The 18,693-nt window shown below is 37.3% G+C and overlaps 2 protein-coding genes across 6 annotated transcripts in view; one reads left to right on the top strand and one right to left on the bottom strand.

Moving 5' to 3' along the window:
• The window catches only part of LOC136666160 (homeobox protein cut-like 2), a 220,017-nt gene that overhangs the window by 197,845 nt on the left and 3,479 nt on the right, over positions 1-18,693 (bottom strand). For 4 of the 5 annotated variants that reach the window (XM_066644204.1, XM_066644206.1, XM_066644207.1 and 1 more), the window contains exons 3-11: positions 17,647-17,781; positions 17,325-17,439; positions 16,949-17,048; positions 16,651-16,757; positions 15,624-15,730; positions 14,447-14,511; positions 14,207-14,329; positions 12,438-12,732; positions 12,136-12,263 (exon numbers count right to left, since the gene is read on the bottom strand). In XM_066644204.1, coding sequence (XP_066500301.1) covers positions 12,136-12,263; positions 12,438-12,732; positions 14,207-14,329; positions 14,447-14,511; positions 15,624-15,730; positions 16,651-16,757; positions 16,949-17,048; positions 17,325-17,439; positions 17,647-17,781 — 1,175 coding nt within the window. Of the gene's footprint in view, positions 1-8,214; positions 9,107-12,135; positions 12,264-12,437; positions 12,733-14,206; positions 14,330-14,446; positions 14,512-15,623; positions 15,731-16,650; positions 16,758-16,948; positions 17,049-17,324; positions 17,440-17,646; positions 17,782-18,693 lie in introns of those variants that run through there. The other variant, XM_066644209.1, reaches the window with a different exon arrangement.
• On the top strand, positions 1,096-11,959 carry pptc7a (protein phosphatase targeting COQ7 a). Its single transcript, XM_066644210.1, has 6 exons — positions 1,096-1,748; positions 3,464-3,643; positions 6,448-6,646; positions 9,462-9,585; positions 9,673-9,802; positions 9,911-11,959. The coding sequence occupies exons 1-6, from the start codon at positions 1,547-1,549 to the stop codon at positions 9,967-9,969; spliced, it is 894 nt and encodes a 297-aa protein (XP_066500307.1). The 5' UTR covers positions 1,096-1,546; the 3' UTR covers positions 9,970-11,959.

The following is an 18,693-nucleotide window of genomic DNA, read 5'->3' on the forward strand; positions in this document are numbered from 1 at the left end:
AGTTTATTAGAGTCCTGGCATATAAACCCAGGCATATATATGATCTGGAGAGATTTGGTATGGAGGACGCCTCACTGAGCGATGGTTATGCATATATTGAGATGTCTTAGAACAGTTATCTTTGCAATGAAATACTGTACAACTTATCAAATTAGAGGGTTCAAGCAAAGGTGGGTAGAACTGAAGAAATTATTTATTTCATGATAAAACAATATATAGATTTATTATTATTATTATTATTATAACCAATAAACAATGGGTTGGAGCCAGTTTTGCTTAAGTTAGGAGGGGTACATACATTTTGGAGGCTTAGTTTCACAAGAAACAGACAATGCTACATCTTTCTGCTGTAGACCTACAGCTGGTATGTTCCAAATTGCTCTAGTGTCTACTGTCTTGCAATGAGCATTTTTAGTTAATGTTGTGCTGATTTGTTTTGTCATCTATATGTAGTTTATATACTCTATTTGTAGTGTTATTGCTATTTTTTTAGTTAACTGCTTTTTCAATGTTGCCTATTTGGCATCCAAAATACATCTTTAGTCAGAAGGAATGACAGTAAAGTCGATCTAAGTTTCGAATATCTCACTCTTGATGTTTTAATTGCATCGCCAGGCTGTGAATGTCTTCTGCGGCAACCAGATGGCGCCATTTGCAAATTCATTTCAGAACGGGGGGGCTAACGTATATTATAGCGTATGAATATTCATGTATTCGTTATCTTTTATAAATTTCTGAAACATATTTTATAGCATTTCAAGCTCTCAGACGGCTATTGACAACCCTACTATTCTGCATTTTAACATTCTACGATTTAAAACTCACCACAGGAGTATTATGATTTTATAATAATATTTTATATTAAGAAAAAGACTGACAGTTAAATAGTACTTCAAAAACATGATAAGAATTTGACTGGTGTGGAGAGACCAAGCACAAAAACCCGCTTGAGGTAAAATAAAAAAGCAAATGAGTTAACTCCTGAAACCAGATTTTCTACATTCAAGTCTATATTACAGTACACCCGAGACTAGCGTAGACAGACAGACAGCTCTTGAGCTGCTGTCCCAGAGGCGGACTGTGAATGAGTGAGTGCTCTCTGTCCATGAAAAGTACCCGAGTTACGTAAGAGCCAGTGACGTCGTGTCAGTCACAAGACTCCAGTAGTGGTTTGTCTGTGGTGAGGAGCTAACTGTTAGCACTGAGAACAGGGGACCGGTGAGATGGAGCTGAACAAGAGTGAGAGCTTCGAGATCTTTGGAGGCGTTTAGAATCCAGACATTGACCTGGGCTAATAATGGATGTATATAACGCTACTGGTGTAAACTGTTGAGGTGAACGGGAAAGGGATTTTAGCACTCGTCGGTTCTGTGTTGGAAGTTGGCTGTTCTCAGTGTCGCAGCAACCGTACTACGACTCTTTCTCTAAGTCTTGGTTGTCAGAGTTAAAAGGTAAGCGAGTAAGATCGTGGATCTGCAGGGATAAAGCAGGCGAGCCCCGGAGGAGGTCGGCAGGTGTCGGTTGGGGCTGCTGCTCGGAACTGGTGATGTTGTCTGTTCTGTCCTACGGTCGACTGGTGGCTAGGGCTGTGATCGGCGGACTCTCTCAGACAGACAGCCGCGATTACAGCCTGGTGTCCGCCAGCTTCGGTTACGGCAAAGATTTCAGAAGGGGCATTCTCAAGAAAGGGATGTGCTACGGCGACGACGCCTGTTTCATCGCCCGACACAGATCGGCTGATGTACTAGGTGAGTGCACATGGGTGTTTTTGACATTAAGTTAGTCGATCTTCCTCTTTGTCGATAGACTGTGGTTTGTAACAAAGCCATACACATCTCACCACGGTCTCGCTTCTCGTGTTGTAAACGTAATTGTTTTCAATTTTATCCGAACTTTCTTGCTAAATTCGATTCAACACATCTTTTGTTATAAAGATATTCGCCGAATTCAGCTGTTCATCAGTACTCTCAAACTGTCTCTTAATGTACAAAATATTCAATATCTTAGCACCTAGCTAATAGCTCCGCTGATGTCCTGGTTGAACAGTTTGTCTTCGCCGTGTCGCTGGAGCAACGTTGTGTAACATGAACATTTAGCTACCCTTGAGCGGTGTTAGCTCTGAATTGCGTTTCTAAAGTTAGCTGGAAAAAACAGACCTTATATTCAGAATATTTACAAGGAAAGAAATATGAGGCCCTGGCTCTTTTATACTTCATAAATAAAATACTTATCGTGTATTAATGAAGAATATTAAGGCAGAGGGTCAGGCTAATGCTTAAATTCCCTAACCCAACGAGCAATATCTCGACCCCCGAGGAATCTATTTTTGAACCGATTTTTGCGAATCGGTTCAAATGATTTATTCACATGTCCGACTGAATCGAATACGTTAAATAGTACAAGAGATTCACTGGGGTAAAGCGCTCGAAACAGTTGATTCACTAAAGTGAATCAAACATTTCACCACGCCTGGGAAACAAATACAAACTCCTGACACTACTTTGGGGTTGTGGGAGGAACCTCTTTAGCTCCATCATTAAAGTGTGCCTTTTACTTTCCATATAGCTGTCATTTTAATCATTCATTATGTGTTGTAGAAATAAGAATCTTAAGTGTAACATTTGCTCAGAGTAGGAAGCAGCTTAGTGAAGCAGGTCAAGTGGGTGACTTAACCTTTCAAATGCAAACATATCATCTAGCCTAGTACAGAAAAGTGTTTGGCCAGTCTGTTAGGGCCCACTTGGCTTGAACATTAATTCTTCTTATAGAAATCAAGTTAATCTGAAGAATGAATCCAATTTAACACTTAAAACCCATGCTATATTTAATGCCATTTGCGATGTGCCCCCATGTTAATATTTATTTGAAGGGCTGTAAGATTTTATACAAGGAGTTATTGTAAAAACTCTCTTCTTTTTTTTTTATTATTATTTTTAGTCAGTTTCACTAGAGTTGGTTTTAATCCAAATTGGCAAATAGCCTAGTTACTTCAAGCCAAGACCAAGACATGCTGTTGCTGTCAAGCTTATGAGAAGAAGCAGGCTGAATATACAAAGGGATTTGCCTTCTATGGTCACACAAGACTATCACAGCATTATCTCTGTCAAGGGAATAGTTAGGAACCCAGGCTTGTTATGGAAATTTTCCTTCGTATTTGTGTGGGTAAAGTCTTGGATATTCTAAGGCTGTTGAAAATACCTTATGGGTTCACCACTAATTGTAACCATAAGTATATACCAAACCCTTGTTTGATGAATGACCCAAAAACCTTACAAAATGTCCTTGTCTTTCATTCTTATCAAACTGTTTCCTGCTTGCACACCAATGGTATTGTATGTTCTGTGAAGGACATCACTGCCTGACCTCACACTTGCTGTTGTTATTAATGTTCCCATGTGTAGTCTGTTATTCATGTTTTTCATCAGTTGTGATTTTTCTAACATAATTTTTTTCTCTTATGTAGGTGTGGCTGATGGAGTGGGTGGATGGCGTGACTATGGAGTAGACCCCTCTCAGTTTTCAGCAACACTAATGAGGACGTGTGAGAGGCTGGTCAAAGAAGGTCGTTTTGTGCCCAGTAACCCAGTGGGAATTCTTACCACCAGCTACTATGAGCTCCTTCAGAACAAAGTACCTCTATTAGGTGAGTGTTCAGTATAGACCTCTTGCCACTCGATGATAATTAAAATGACATAACATGCATTGCAAATTAAAGTGAAAACTGTACAAATATCTTAATGAGATTCTGGGCTATTACAAACCACCAGAAAAGGTTCAGTGGGCTTTGGCTTGGAATGGTACTGGAGAGAGCAATATTCTTCCAAAATATGATTTCTCAGTAGAATTCTACCATACATATAGTGATGGATGAAATGCACAGTTTTACACTGGCTAATTAGACTGCTAAGTATAAAATTTAATTATTTAAATATTTAAAATTAACAAGCATACTCCAGTACAAAAACAGCAACGTGTTGCTTCTTCATGGTGTACTAAAGATTGTGAATCTGTAGACCAATATTCATTTACATAAGGTTTTGATCACTGTCCTCTTGGCTTTTTATTTGGATCGCTGAAGATCGTAGCCCTGCAACAATATTTATTTTGAGTGGTACAGCCGCCCTTTCAAATATTTCGTTCCATGAAAAAAATCTTTCCAGTAAGGAATCAAACTTCTCGTGTTTTCCTGATTTGGAAACTGGCAACATACTTGACAGAACATCACACCCTTCCCAAAATCATACTAGAGCCACATAAATCCTTTTTTCCACTCTATATTCAAATAGATTTTTCATAGATACTATTGTTATCAGAATAATTTATCAGTAAACCATGTAGTAATAAAATAGCCATCAAGGCAGGCAATGAAGAAATGCTTGGAATACTTAGCTTACACCTTACAGTGGAGTTAATAATCAAAAGAACTGCCAGAGTTCTCAAATACTTGTTGGTAGGTAGATTGTCCCTGTGAAATTGCCAACAGGTGTGAATTTGTGAATGATTGTGTGACCAAATGATACGGTTTATTAAATAGGTACTTCGAGTGTGTGTGTATGTATGTGTTTTTTGCCTTGTGCCCAGTGAGTCTGGGCAGGCTCCAGACCCAACATAACTCTGTGCAGAATGACAGTTACAGAATGTGAATTAATAACATATGCTAGTCATATTTATTAAATGGTATAGACTACATTATATGCCTTTTTGTAAAAGCACACAAGAATACCCAGATTTTATGTGAACCTTTCAAAATTGAACTTTCAGTAAGGTGAAATATATCATAGTTAAATCTTCATCCCTTTTGTTCTTTTTGGAATATCAGTTATAATATTATAATGTAACGTATAATAATTATTTGTCATTGTACAACATACAGCAAAATGTGTCTTTCAGATTTAACCCATCTGTGACAGTGAACACACACACACACATACCCCCACACACAAACACACTAGGGCACTAGGGGCTGTGCACACACACCCAGAGCGGGGCACCTGGGGAAAAGTTGCTCAAAGTCACTTCAGCCGTGGATGTTTCCGGCAACCTTCTGGTACCAAGCCTGGTCCTCTAACCATTAGGCCATGGTTCTTCAATGGTCAGGACCCTTATAGGACAGTAGGTATGATATGGGTGATTAATTATTTTCAGCACTGCAGTGGGGGTGTGTTTTGCTTGTATGAGTGGATCAGACATGTGCCTGATCACACTCCACTGCATTAGACACACCCCACTGGTCCACCTTGTAGATGTACAACCAGAGAGAGTAGCTCACCAGTTGCTGCACGGTTTGTGCTAGTTATTTTCTAATGCTTCATCAGTGGTCAGAGGATGCTGCCCACAGGACCTTTTCGCTGTCTATTTTTGGCTGGTGGATTATTCTAAGACCAGCAGTGACATTGGGGAGTTTAAAAACACCAGCAGCACAGCTGTCTCTCTTCCACTCATATCAGCACAACACACACTTACACACCACATCAGTGTCACTGCAACAGATAATCTTATAGTGTGTAATTGTAGAATTAATAAAGTGAACATAGAAACAAGGTGGTTTTAATGTTAAGGCTGATCAGTGTGCAACTGTACACGAAAACCATTATCTTTTCAGGCCATTTGTCACCAGAATTTAAAGTGTGCTTTATGAAAGGATTTTTAAAATAAATATCTGCCCACTCACTACACCTGCTATGTGCGCTTAGAGTCAGAGAGGGCTGCTTAGAGCACTGTAATTTATGTCTGTATATAGGTCTTCATTACTGTATGAGTCAGAAAATGGCTTCCCACAGTCGTGCCTTGAGTCTGAGACTGTTGTTCCTTTCAAAGCAGCTTGCATGCAGACCGTTCTTGGCTAACTGCATGCAGCAATATGTGGGATAATATAACCCAACATGCAATGTGATTAAGAAAAGGAGTTTAGTCTCCATGCTATTACTTGACAGACAAGGGTTTATTTAAGCTTTTTACTTTTTTTGTGGCAGTTGTCTTTGATGGTCAATAAAATGGACTATAAAATTTTGAACTGTTTTTACCATCCAATATGGTCTTTTTGCGGGTAAGATGAGTAAGAGAAATGGGGTGCAGCCGCTCCATAAACGTTTTTACATGTTTTAGTTTTTATTTTTATAAAACAGTTTGTGTTCTATAGCACTGTATGTGATGGTGATATACTGTATTTTATTGCAGTGAGTTTTTGTTTTTTGAATATAAATATTGTATTTACTGTGTTTACTATTGTTTTCTGCTACTCTATATTTAAAGTAGCACTGTGTTTCGGAGGAAGTATGTTCTTTTCATGTATATGTTGAGAAGGAATTACAATAAAGTTATCTTTGTTTAACTATATGTTGGCACACTTTGCCACTGCATAAAAAAGCCTTAATTCATGGCTATTTTTTGCTCAGCATTCATTAAATATGCCTTAGTATCTGACAGATTTATTGTAACACTCTACAGGGAGCAGCACAGCCTGTATAGTTGTGCTGGACAGACAAAGCCATCGGCTTCACACAGCAAACCTGGGTGATTCAGGATTCCTGGTTGTTCGAGGAGGGGAAGTAGTCCACAGGTCGGATGAACAACAGCACTATTTTAATACCCCCTTCCAGCTTTCAATTGCTCCCCCAGAGGCAGAGGGCTCTGTCCTTAGTGACAGGTAAGACATTATTTTGTTTCTTTTCTCTTTTCAGTTTAGAAAAGCCACAGGGGCATGTTTCCCTGCTGGAAGAAGGCTTGAATAAGACATAATCCTTGCTGGGAGAATAAAGGCTTGATTTAATTTCTTATTCCAAGAGTTTAGTTATTAACTTCACAGGATTACTGTCCCCCACTGATGGGAAATGAATTGCTGTTCAAATGCAGAATACAAAGCAATAATCCTGTGAAGGTTTAAGATGTATCTTAGTTTTTTTTTTGCAGCTAATCGGCATTGCTTCTGATTTTTCCTGAAGATTGTTAGGCCCAGTATGTCCCTATGCTGGCATATGCTTTGGGAAGTCAGTGTATATCTAAATTGTTTAAACTGTACAAGTTCATGCATGCATTTGGTGTAGAAAGCCTTTATCCTGCTCTGAAGAAACACCTTCACACATAACAGCGATTCCACAAATTACAAGGGTAGTAACATATCCTTGTGTATTGAACCTCATTCCAGCATTGTGCCAAGAAGCATGCTGTGTCTGATCACCAGGGGAATTTTAATGGACAAGGAGGGAGCCAGTGTGTGCTGGATAGCTTCCACTGACTGTTTGTCCAAATTCTAATCACATACAGGGGCGGATCAGAGGCCCTCTCCATTTCAACCAATCCAACATCTCTACTAAGAGGAATTTTTTTTAAGCCGTTGTACTTATAACAAGTAATTATTTTGAGCCTCTCACATGTTCTTGTGCTTTAGCCATCTGAATTACCTTGCTAGTCTATTTTTAGTAGTAGTATTCATAAGTCTAAAATTGATCAAAATATTCAGAGCTGAAAAAAACTTTCCAGTACCATATACTTGTTTTGTTGGCACAATTAACATCACGAACCTTAAAAGGTTTGTGACATTGCAGCCAAGATTATTCTTTACATGACCTACATTTTCACTGAGATAAGTAAATAATTGCAAATATTGATTTGTGGCCAGATGTTCCCTAATCTATGATACTTAAACATGTAATATTTTCTCCTATTTTTGAATACATGACAGTAGAAATCTTCCAGTAAACTGGACAGTTGGGAGATGGTCAGTGTCTGTTTTCAGTGTCAGAGCAGATATATTGGCCTCTAGTAACTGAATTTCACACCTCAGAACCGGTATGAAATGATTATTGTATATTATAATATGTAACTACCAACAAACCTAGGATCTGTTGATCTGACTGAATTCCTGAGAAAAGAGTTTGTTGTAAAAATGAATGCATATCATACATATCATGACATGATTGGGTTTAAAAAAAGAGCATCTCATAGATGCTGACTCTTTCAGAAGTGTTCATCATTCTGTGAAATATAGTGCAGGCAAATATTGCAACAATTTAACGTTTCTCAACTTAAAATAATCTGGGAATTCCATTATCTACAGTATATAATATAGTCAAAAGATTCAGAGGATCTTTCTGTGGAGGAAATCTCTGCACAGACTTAGAAACACTTCCAGAACCACTTCTGTAAATATAGTTCATTGCTGTATGCACAAAACATTATCATGCAAAGAAGAAATCATATATAAATAGGATCAAAAGCCACTGTTTTCTCTTTTCTGGGCCCAAGTAAAATTAAAAATTAGTTCCCAAATATTTACAGAGGGTTGCTAAAAGGACTGATGTAACACAGTGGTGAACATGCCCTGTCCCAACTTTTGTTTGGAACATGTTGCAGGCATCATATAAAAATTGGCAAATATTTTTCAAAGCATTTTCAATTAAATTTAGGTTTTAAAAGGTTTGTAGCATTAGGTTTTTATTTACATTTTGTACACTGTCCCTACTTGTTCTGGAAATGGGATTTTATAGTATGTAGTATTTACACAAAATATTAGCTTAGCACAAAAATTATGTAGATTATTTCTTTGTTGTAACAATGTGTCTTGGCAATAAATCGTATACCGCTGGAAAGGCTGTTAATTTCCCCTTTAAATGGTGCAACATTTGTAAGGAATATACATTTGTGGTATTAGCAGCTGAGCTGAGTATGTGGGTTTGCGCCCATGAAAAATTTGCCAAAATATCTCTGCCAATGCCAAACAGCTTATTCTGCCATTGACTGGTTTGGTGTTTGGTGGACTGGATGCCTGAAGTTTAAAAAACAAGACTTATTGGCAATTTAACAATTTATACATTTAACAAACAGGAGCTTTAGTAGCGCATGGAAGAACCATATCCAGCCACAACAGCCTTCTCCTCCTGCTGGTCACCAGCCTGGTCAAACACTGCTGTGGGATGGCATCCCATTCTTCAAACAGCATTTGTCGCAAGTTAGCCAATGTGGTTGTGTTGGTCACTCTGGAACAAACAGCATGCCCAAGCTGATCCCACAATTGTTCAATGGGGTTGAGGTCAGGACTGCTGGTGGGCTATTCCATCCTCTCCACTTCCAAGTTCTGGAGAACTCACAGGTGCTGCCAGTGAGGTGCCTGGGGAGTACCAGAGGCTCAAAACAAGTGTCAATTGCAAAAGCAAAATAAGATGATTTGGCAAATTTTTCATTGGTGTAACCCACATACTCAGCTCTACTGCTCATCCCACAAATGCATTTTCCTTACAAATCTGGCACCATTTAAAAGGGAAATTAACAGGATTTCCAACTGTATAAGATTTATTGCCAAGAAGCATTGTTATAACAAAGAAATAATGTACCAAACACAAATTTCCTTACTTTTTGGGCTAAATTTAGTTGCTACCTATCATGTCCTATTTTTCAACTATAGTAATTTTAAGCGCTACGTACACTGTTGCAATATATAATTTATTTTTTTATTTTTTTAATAGTCCTGAAGCTGCTGACAGCTCATCATTTGATGTTCAGCTAGGTGACATCATCCTCACAGCCACAGATGGACTCTTTGACAACATGCCAGACTACATGATATTACAAGAACTCAAAAAGCTTAAGGTACAATTATTATTACAATTTGTGGATTTCTTTTTTCTTTTCTTTAAATTAAGTGGAGGGCTAACATTAAGTTTTACTTTTTTGTAGTATACCAATTATGAGAGCATCCAGCAGACAGCCAAAAGTATTGCAGAGCAAGCTCATGTTTTGGCATATGACCCCAATTATATGTCACCATTTGCACAATTTGCAAATGACAATGGACTGAATGTAAGAGGTGAGTAATTATCAAATATTATTTCTGTGCTTGCTTTTTTACTTTAAATAAATGTCTAGTTGCTTAGAGTACTAACAATGCTATCTCTCATTCTTATTTATTTCCTAGGAGGAAAGCCAGATGACATCACCGTTCTGCTGTCAATCGTTGCAGAGTACACAGATTGATACTTGTTCTAACTGCTCTTCTTTTAGTCTTCCTATTGTTCACTGGAGTGGTCATTGCTTCCTGCTGGCAGGATGAGGGCTAACAGATCTTTCAATTATTTAGCAAGGATCTAACCCTCAACCTCTTCCATGGGTTTCAGCATATCTTTATCAGTTTCATTTTCAGTTATGGCCTTTCCCTTCAGCATCTTGCTTAGGAGAAAAAAATTTATCCAGGATTTAGATCCTAAAATTAATCAATGTAAATGAGCTAGCATTGTCTCTGCTCTTCAGTATCAGAAAGCTGTTATGGGCATGAGTTTTACAGGTGCCTGGTCTCACAGTGCTCATATTATGAAAGGTACATTTTAGCATGTAATAAGTGTTTTTAGGAGAGGTAATATATAAATAAGTCTCAAAGATTATTAGACCTGAAACCAATAAATGAAGAAACAGCTGAGCTCAGGACAAAACATCAGTACAATAACATAAGGGCTACACCATATAAAAGCTCTCCAGTAGGTGACTGCAAATCAAGGATGTACAATTTGAAATGAACCAGTGAAAACTTTAATACTGATCCCACATCAAGTGCGAGTGATTATCATGAAAATGGCACTGTCTGGCTCTGGAGAGTCTAGAGAAGAAATGGGCTATACAGCCATGCCAGTGGCAAAGCCAGGGGAGATCAACCCAAGTGAGAGCAATTCCTGCATGTAGTTAGTTTTGCCTATTGTCTCTCTATTTTAAAAGCCACTTTATCCACATCCTCTGTCAAAATCTAAACAAATCTTTCTGAATGACGCTCTGATGGATATCGGTTATGATCTGAGCTCATTAAGTTTAAAAAGATATGTCTTGTAAAGTATATTTATTTAAATATAAATGAACTGACTGCATGTACATATTACGTCATAGTTTATTAACCATTAAACAAAAATTTCTCTGATGTTTTATGCCTTACTTCATGTAAATTGCTAAAGAAACTCATTCTGGATGGATGTTTAATTTGGCAAAAGATAAAATATATAAGCTTTTGCTCTGTAATGATGCAAGAAAGCATACCACCACATTTCAGGGTCCAGGAAAAAGTATTATAGTAACTTTACAAAGGGAGGCATTTGTAATTTTTTTTCCTGTTTTTTAATATGAATTATTTTAAATATTTATTGTATCAGACCACCACCACCTAATGTGAGCTGTTATGTATCTGACAATGTAAGAGAAGGAAGAAGAGGGAAAATGCTACATCAACCACTTTGGAGTTTCATATGCTATTCTGTGTGCGTGCGTGCGTGCGTGTGTGTGTATGTGTAAATGTTTGTTTGAAAGAGATAAGTAAATAAAGTATATACAAACTTGCTGTATATTTATGTATGATGTATGCATTTGGCAAGTGTACACTATTACACATCTCACGTTGTATATGAAAGTAACCTATATTTGATAAATGTGTGGATTCTGTGTTTTTCTTGCTGAGCTTTTTTTTTTTTTTAACTTAATTTTAAATATTCCTTGAGGTGTATACTGTTAACGCACAAGGCTAATGCTAGCATCTGTGAATGCTTAAAATGGATATGTGATGGATCAAATGATCTAATAAAGGTTTTATTTTTTTAATTTCTGTGCTGCATTTTTCTGAATATAAGGTTTCTTCGTGTTACGTCCTGTTGTAACAAAAGTATGTAGTAAAATGGAATTATGAAAGCTTAATGAACAGGGCATACACTAATGCAAATACATAGTTATTTTAGTGACACAAGCAGTTTTGAATAAAACATTCCAATGCAATGCAAATTATCCTTCAGAAATATTAGACTGGTACGGTGAATGTATACTGGTAATTTCCATGTATTAAAGCTACCTGGTGAACTTTCAGATTTATGTTTCAGTCTTTTTAACGTATTTACAACAAAAAACATGACCACCAGAGTTGAGTGGCCTTTTCTAAAGGTAATATATACATAACAAAAATGAACAGACTTGAGCATAAAACAAACAATCTAGTGTATTATCTTGCAAATATAACAAATTCTGGCCACAATATACTAATTGTTTTTCTATAACATTACATTTTATGAGTATTAGTTTAATATTTAACAGTATCTGCCAATGTCATTTGGTCTATATTTGCACACCCTTAATGTCTTTACACTGCATTCAAATATGTCCTTTCGGGTATGTTACCTTAATAATTTTCCACAATGTTCCCCTGCATCATCTTCTGTGTCACTGGCACTCACCAAACTGGGCAGTTCCAATGCATTGCATTCTGCCTGGTCACTTGATACAGCTCCAAATAGAAGAGAACGGATCTGGTGTAAATATAGTAGGGAAATGTTTATATAAGTAACAGTCAGTCACAAGAATGAAACTCGTGCCCTTTTAAATTTCATGCTTTTCCACCGAGTTTCATTCTGAAGCAGCAGCGCAAGCTTAAAATCACACTTTGTGTCACTACTTGAATAATAGAGTGTTCAATTTCTAACCTTGGAAGTATTAGGAGTTGCAGTCAAATTGGACTCAGTGCTAAGATCACAAAGAGTAGCTTCAGATCTTAAAAAGTCTACTCTTTCATGGAGTTGCAGACATTTCCTCATGTGTGAGGCTGGGCTAAAAACTGAACTTCCTTGACTGGAAGGCACCTGCTCCCTAGTAAGAAAAGCTGAAAGCTGGTGTGCCACACCAGTGGCTTCTCCCTCTAAAGGCCCCTCACATATAGCAGTGTCTGCTATGGAAGTGTCAGCTGCAAAGGTGTTTGCTGCACATGCTTCACTGACATACCTAAAAGATATATAATCAAATATAATATTCAATATCTCACAGTGTACACACAATAAATAAACACATCTTTAAGACAAAGTCACCTTTAAGATTAAAAAAATCTATAGTGCAGAATATTGTTTAGTGTTTAATTATCTATTTAGGCAGATAGGAGGCTTTGATGCTGAACTGAACTATGACTGCTGTACTTGCTATGTCACATGCATACATGTGTTAGGGAACTGTATCAGAAGTGGCCAATGAAAAGAGCAATACGAGAGAGGAGAATGAGTGAGGGAAAGGCAAATGCTGGATGATGAAAGCAACTTTCCCCCAGGGAAAATGCTATCTTAGGATTTGGCCTTGTATCAGCCCTGGCAGCTCTAAGACCACTTCTCAGCTAAACATGCCTAGCAGTATAGGGTAATTCAAAAGTTATTTCTTTATAGAGACATTGTTTGCCATTTCTCTGACTATTCTGTGCAAATTCTACATCATGTAATTCTACATGTAATACATATTTACATGCAATAATAGAAATATCTAGGCTTGTTTATTAATTGGATTATATTGTGAATTTCTATAAGGTTTTAAGGATAGTGAATTATATTTTAATAGATGCACATCTAAGGTTTTTTCTGTAAGTCTAATCAGTTCCCCTAGAAACTTATATAACTTTCTGTGAGTCTAATCAGTTCCCCTAGAAACCTGTTACAGTAGCTGATATATATTTTATTTGGCTCAACATTTCTATCCATTTCACCTTACCCACCAGTTAATACTAACTGCTGATACTGCTAATACTAGATAATATTTAACAGAACATTGCTGTCTGGACTGGATTAACTAAAGGGCTTTATCTGATCCCTAATTTGTGCACTCATGATAAATACATTAAGTTAGTACACAATATTATATCATAGAATTATAACTTTCAACAACACTTTAATGGCTGTAAATCTTTCCCCACAAAGTGAGTTAAAAAAAAAGTCTGGGAGAAAAATATACTACCAAGGTCACTGTCCCAGAACTGGATCTATGCCAAAGACATGGCCTTCAAATGCCTGTGCAACTGGTCAGCAATGACGTGGGATCTACTGGTGGGTGACCCAGATGTGAGTGAACCGGATGGCACATTAATACACAGTGCACTCTGCGAATAGCTTCAGTGACATCTCTGTACCGGTGGGACAGGTCACAGCTTAACGCAGCTTAGAAACTGCAGCAGTGTGTATTGCAATGGTTCTGTTTTAACCCATATACCAAAGAGAAAAACTAATTATAGGGTTGAAAGGATGTAAAGATATACTGGTTCTGCATCAGAAATTACAGCAAATCTGTTAAATGTAAGCCTACAAACTAGATTGTGAGACAGTAAAGTAACTTCTTGTTAAGTGTTTTGTTTCCATAATCAAATGAGCACAATAAAAATGGTATAAAATGCAATGCATTGTTATTTCCAATTCAGATGTAATTGACATTCAGATTTTCTCACCTTGGTGTAGGAGCTTCCTGGGGAATTGAAACCTGTGATGGATTCTCCCACTCTTTACTCACTAGAGTGGCCAATACCACAACAGCCTCCAGCACCAGATCTTCCACACTAAAAGACACAGGCCTGAGGGAGACCACCAAACACTTTTAACATTTGTTCATGAATCAAAAGTGATAGTTACCTGATAGTAAAACAACTCCTTTTCATAAATTTTGTGACTTGCACCAAGCCCACTCTTACTTGCCAGATGCACCAAAATGGACAGACATTGGAAGACCATGGGACTCAGCAAAGGACAGCAAACCCTAAAAGTAAATGTATTTGATATACCAGTCTATATAGTCATGAATATCATGGACACAATGTGCTATACAAAACTCTAACTCACTGTGACAGGTTAGTGGCCTGCCGATGCAGCAGCCATCTGTCCTACTGCTTCATTCACTGACACAAACACAGCAGAGACATTGCCCAGAACAGCCAAACCAAACACGTGTAATGAATGTCAACAAAGGAGGGCAACCTCTTTGACCCCGAGTTTTCATATCAGTATCAAAAGTTCAATGAGGCAGAATAGAACAAGCCATTGCTTATAAATAACTACATGAGTACTGACAGTGTCAAAACAATGTTTTATAAACATTGTACTCATGGATGTTTGTGTGTGTGACAGACAGAAGAGGTGTGGGATAAATGCATTAAAAAAGAATGAGTGTGTGTGTGCGCGCATGCATTTATCTTTGCATTGGTTAGAGACTTATAACACAGATGTGGAATGACTGTGTGTGTGTGTGTGTGTGTGTGTGTGTGTATCAATATTTTATTAATTTATAAATTATCTGTAACTGCTTCAACCTGTCCAGGGTGGCAGTGGTTCTGGAGGCTACAGAAACAAGGCAAGAACACACCGTGCACTGTCATTACAGTCAGATCTGAGGACAGGAATGCTGAATTTAAAAAAACAAACACCACTGTGTGTTCATAAGTGTAATTTACCAGGGACTGAGTAGAAGTGAAAATGATAGGCACACAGGCTTCTTTACAACGGAGTACTGGGACAGAAATAAGTCACCATAAAAATGAATATGGCTCTCTTAGCTGAGCCCCACACCTCTCCTACAAAACAAACCCACAGCCAAACCTAAACCTAAGTCATAAGAAACACACGAGGGTATTTAGGAACTCACATATGCACTTACATTATTGACTTACAACAGCATTACAATCATTTCAAAGCATGGAAAGCAGAGAATCATATCAATCAGCATTTATTTTTTAAAGTTCTAAAGGCTATTTCTATTTTTGCATTCCTATGTAACATTCTGTTATGTAATTCTTATGGTTCCGTTTCATGTTTTATCAACATTGTGCCCAAATCTTTTTATATATTCCTTGAAAATGAGGCCAAAATTCTCACCCTCAGTTCTTTAAGGCAGAAGGTTATGTCTGAGGCCACCCCAACCTGGAAGTAGTCAAACTCATCAGGATGCAGAGACATTTCTGTGTACATGCACTTCATATGATCTGTAGCCAAAATAATAGAAGATATATGAATATCTTATATTTATTTATATCTTAATCTTATATTTATTCATTCATATTTATTTATATACACATACACACTATATATACACAGATCAAGCATAATGTTGATTACCTCATTTTTACACTCACTGTCCATTCTTTCAGCTCCACTGGCCCTACAAGAGAACTTCATTCTACAATTACAAACTTAAGTCCACCTTTTGCTCTGCATACATTGTTTGTCCCCTTTCACCCTGTTCTTCAACGTTCAGGGCCCCCAGAGGACCACCACACAGCAGCTATGATTTGGGTAATTGATCATTCTTAGCATTGCAGTGACTCTGATGTGGTGGTGGTGGTGTGTTCATGTGTGTTGTGCTGTTATGAGTGGATCAGACACAGCAGCGTTGTTGGAGATTTTAACTCCATCAGCACTGCTGTTTTTGGTTCATTGGTACCAGCACTACACACACAAACACATCACCACCAAGTCAATCACTGCAGAGTTGAGAACAATCTACCATGAAAAGTGCATCTTATCTTTTGTTTGTGGTTCTCAGGGGGTCCTGACCAAGAAATGGACTACAATAAATGCAAATGTACAAAGTGCTCCTGTGTGGTCAGAATGGACAGTGAATGTAGAAACAAGGAGGTGGTCATAGTGTTATGGTTAATTGGTGCATGTACAGTTGTCAATTTTTAATTTATTACATCATTTGAACACAGTCCTTCCCACTGTGTGAAATTTTCATGATGAATGGACCAATAGGAATATTCCAAATTTAATTGGAATAAAATAATTTTATTTTGACTTCCATTGAAAGTTAAAAAAGATTTTTCCTTGCTCTAATTTGTAGATACATGTTTTTAAGTTGACAGCGACAATATATAAAATCCACAATCAAAATGTTGCTGCTGACCATTCTCTTCTTCATGGTAGTTTTTTAATTTCACTCTTATGGGTGATACAGAGAGTGTGACTTCCTCTTGTGAGAAGGGAAACTGCATCACAATGTTGCTGAGAAGTCTGAGAAAAAAGAGTAAAGTGTTTTTGGTTTATTTCATTACAATTCAATGGGGGGAAAAATTTTCAAATCCAAATAGATGACTCTGAAATAAAATGACACTTACATTTCTCACAACACTTCTGATAGCTTGTGGATATTACAAAAGTGTATAAAAAGTACAGTGAATTCTGAGTAAGAGGAACAGGCTTACTTTGGTTGTGCTTTTAGAATGTTGGGACAGAGGTGAGTTGGAAAAACTGCTTGCAGGGCTTCACACTCATAGTATCCCAAGTTATGTGTCTTGGTTATTCCTGACATTTACAAAACAATGCAACACACACAAATATTAAGTACCTATCAACATCTAGCTTTATATCTAGATTAATGCAAGCATAGTTTTTATATGTAACCTATACAACATAATTCTACATGTAAATTTTGAATATATGACGTACACGATATTTCACAAACATAGTTCCATTCAATCTTGAGTATATCGCGTTACTATATACTGCCCCCTGGTGCTTAGGGTTTTCATGTGCAGCTCTGAATTTTGTGAGGACCTGCATTATGTGGAGGCAGCTTACCATGTTTGCAGTTAAACTTGAACATCACCTTGTTGTCACAGTCATCGATATATATCTCACATTTGTGGACATTACGCTCCATTGTGGCAACACTGCGGAAGAGGGGCAACAGCGACTATAAAATAGATTTTTTTAAATAATCAGTGCAAAGGTGTTGATATTTTGTCTCAGCCAAAAAGAGGTAAGACATTCCAATTACTGAAAGTTTGTTAAGTGTGATGAACATAGAAATTCATTATACAGGTCTTCAACAGCTTAAACCATACATTATATACTGTATTTTATACAAACATTATGCTGTTTTGTACAAACTTGTTGATACCTTCAAAGACACTTTGCACTTGATAGATTCACTTTGTTCTCGTTTTATGTTTGGGGTGTACAACTGAAAGAACAATGGAGAGAAAAGAAAGCAGGCATATGCTGATTGGGCCATGTTCACTGACCTAAGTGCCAGCTGTGGAGAGGAGAAGACACAAAGCATGTTAGAAGAAAAACCATTAGGAAGGGTACAAAAGTGAGACTTGCTGTGGCTGTTTTACATTTAAAAAAACTGGTCATACACTCATTATTTGAAAACACAGGTTTTTTTTGCTTGCTTAACTGAAAAGCCAGTTTTGTGCTGAAAACTACACTCAATGCCATTGAGGTTCTACCTGAAATTGCAGAATAGGGAACCACTTCTCTTGCCCTTCACAGCCTTCAGTTTGTGACCCCAACTATTATGTCAACAGATGGACTGCAGTGATCAATGATCAGTGAATAATGATCAATCAATCACCTGTGTCACTGAGTGAATTTACAAAGTAGCTGCTTCTAAGGTTTTCCATTTTCAATCATATATTAATAGACACTCATTTAGATTGCCGGAAAATATTAATTACTTACTGTTTAGGTTTAAATCTCACTGATTAAATAACAGTGCCTCAAACTGGGTGGGGACATGCAGTTTTTATGCACAGCAAATTCACCAGTGTTAAATTAACGCTATTAGTGTTAAATTAACACTGTTAGTGTAATAATTTAACACTCCCAGAGTTTGCTGTGTATATTTCAGCATTTCTTTTGCTGTTCCAAACTGAAAACTGGGATTTGGATTTGGTGATTTCCTGAGTGAGAAAAACTGTCATCATTATGTCTTTTGAACCAGTCACATACAGACACCTACAATCTATGTTGAATAATAAATTGTTAAATATATGTATGTAGCATGGCTATACCCAAAACTACAAAAGTAAATATGGAATCCACATGGCAAATCTCTGGATAGGAGATGTTGGACACAAATTTACACATAACAAATCCAAGACATACATTTTAAATTGTGCATCAGTTACATTTTTTTATATTTTACATTCAACATTAAAGG

This window comes from Hoplias malabaricus, chromosome 14 (genome assembly GCF_029633855.1).
Source record: "Hoplias malabaricus isolate fHopMal1 chromosome 14, fHopMal1.hap1, whole genome shotgun sequence".
Classification (NCBI taxonomy): Eukaryota; Metazoa; Chordata; class Actinopteri; order Characiformes; family Erythrinidae; genus Hoplias; species Hoplias malabaricus.

Bases quoted from the DNA above. Each gene is read 5' to 3' on its own strand.
- pptc7a (XM_066644210.1), top strand. From the start codon at position 1,547: ATGTTGTCTGTTCTGTCCTACGGTCGACTGGTGGCTAGGGCTGTGATC. The intron at 3,644-6,447 runs GTGAGTGTTCAG...AACACTCTACAG, and splicing joins GAACAAAGTACCTCTATTAG to GGAGCAGCACAGCCTGTATA. The intron at 6,647-9,461 runs GTAAGACATTAT...TTTTTTTAATAG, and splicing joins GGCTCTGTCCTTAGTGACAG to TCCTGAAGCTGCTGACAGCT.